We start from the raw sequence: 2134 nt of genomic DNA, 5'->3' as shown, positions 1-2134 counted from the left end.
GGGCCGATACACAGGCCTGACTCACCCTGATATGCAGGCGTCCGTGACGCCACGCATGGGATGGAACCCGTACCTTTTGACCTCCCTCTGACCTAAGGTCATGATTGAGAACATGGTCCACACATCCTTGGCTTCTTCTACCTTTTTCTCTGTTTTGCCTCCCTACGCCTCTTCTTCTTAACTGTTGACCCTGTTGTTTCCTTTTTGTTCTTTGTGTCCACTGTTAGAAATTAACATTGTGTTGTGCCCGATCTATATATTCTTTATAAGTGAAGGTTTGTTAGATGTACCTCTGAGCTATTTTAGATAAATGGTTGATCACTGGTTGATCTAACAATTTACATTTCCCTTAATTAGTGAAATTCAAGATTCACCTGTGCAATTCATCAATTCAGGACACATTTACAAAAAGAGGTCTAGTAGAAATGTATAGAAAATAGGCTTGACAGTTTATGACAACTAGTTCAACCATTTTGCATTTAATAACTTATACAATGAACTAATACCTAGATGTTTTGGGGGAAGGCTATTCAATACAATCAATATAATTTATTTTCATCAACATGACAAGCAATTAATAATGTAGGAAACAGACAATTTTACATAATCAATGTACCAAAGCTTTAGCAATTTGTTCAAAAGTATGAGAAATTGCTTTTATGATGTGGAGGTTGAACAAGTAGTTTGGAGAATTTCAGCTGGGATCTGAGAAATGTACTAAAGCAACAGAGAAAAAAAACTGTAATGTACATGTTTTTTAAATGCATAACTTACATCTTACAGTATATCCTTATCTGTAAATGTTCGAAAGATTTACATTTTGTCCTTTTCAAGTCTTGTCCTGACAACATCAATAACAACAAGCGAGTCTCTGTTAAACTTAACAGACTTCAGTAAATAAGTGTGCAATGATTCAGACTATACATTTTGCTATTCTGGATTTACTATAATACATTTAATATTTAATATGGCTTTTAAAGTCTCCATGTAATTATATGCGAACATTATGCAAACATTAGGGACTATTGTAATGGGATAATGTTCAGATAAGTGGATGTGTGTTTTCTTACCAGTTAACATTAACTTGTAATGATTTTAACTTCTGATTTTTGTCTTAGAACATGTTCATATTTTAACCCTTTTTTCACCAATAAGGTGATGGATTGTTCAGAAAAGGTCATCTGGAATAATATCGGAACATTTTATATAAACTATGTGAAAAATCTATCTGTGATCTCATGAAGTAGAGTGAAGTGTGATAATAAACAACAGCATAATATTGTATTTTTCCCCTTACAGTGAACGAATGGCTGCTGAAATAGAGCCAGGATGTGGACCAGCCCAAGAACACTAACATGAAAAAGAATGAAGAGGAAGGCTTGTGGATCAGTACAGAATGAAGACTGACATATGTCCTGCCAGATAAAATCATGACGTTGTAAAGAAAAAAACAAACCCCAGCAAGAAGAGACTTTGCACTCTTGGCAAAGTAATCCAATTTCATACATCCAATCAAAACTAGTGACATACAGTTATAACTACACAAATGTTTTGATACCTTTTTTTGGGGGGAAAAAAACACTACAAAAATATAACATTTATTCCATAGGCTCTTCACAAATGGAACTGAATGTTTTTAGCCTTTGTACATAAGGACAACTTGCTACCAATCTGGGGAAAAGGGACAGGACATTGAACCACCCTACCAGTACAGAAACATCCTTGAAACATAACAGCATTCTCAATCTTTATTCTCGCTCACGCTGTGGAGAGGAGGGAGAGGCAGCCTTGCAGGTTTATTGTCAAGACAAAAACCATCATAAAGACGACTATGATGTGATGTTGTCTGTGGGGGAAAAAAAGTGTCTTGGCCTTGTAAATATAATTATTCATGCTGAAAATGAATATATAAAGATACAAATAAACATTTTAAAAAATAGAGGGAAAAAAATAAATGAAAAAAGTTGAATATTTTACGCTTGGCGCACTTTCTGGAGCAGAGCTGATGCCTTTTTTCTGTTTCATTGTTTACAATGGTCATACACTGTGTTTGATTAATGTTATCGGCCCAATAAATGTGTTTGGAACGTTAATTTTTGTAAATATGTTTCAATGTCTTTGGCTGCCCATGTAA

At 34.8% G+C, this 2134-nt stretch overlaps 1 protein-coding gene across 2 annotated transcripts in view; it reads left to right on the top strand.

Annotated features, from left to right (window-relative positions):
• The window catches only part of ca10a (carbonic anhydrase Xa), a 216958-nt gene extending 215050 nt beyond the window's left edge, over window positions 1-1908 (top strand). For both annotated transcript variants that reach the window (XM_016468888.1, XM_016468887.1), the window contains one exon: window positions 1300-1908. In XM_016468888.1, coding sequence (XP_016324374.1) covers window positions 1300-1322 — 23 coding nt within the window. In that variant the 3' untranslated portion in view covers window positions 1323-1908. The remainder of the gene's footprint in view (window positions 1-1299) is intronic.
• The last annotated feature ends 226 nt before the right edge of the window (window positions 1909-2134 follow it).

This window comes from Sinocyclocheilus anshuiensis, unplaced genomic scaffold (genome assembly GCF_001515605.1).
Source record: "Sinocyclocheilus anshuiensis isolate Anshui unplaced genomic scaffold, SAMN03320099.WGS_v1.1 scaffold1190, whole genome shotgun sequence".
In the NCBI taxonomy this organism is placed as follows: domain Eukaryota; kingdom Metazoa; phylum Chordata; class Actinopteri; order Cypriniformes; family Cyprinidae; genus Sinocyclocheilus; species Sinocyclocheilus anshuiensis.
The sequence above is the reverse complement of the archived record's forward strand: the minus strand, read 5'-3'. Positions and strand labels throughout refer to the sequence as shown.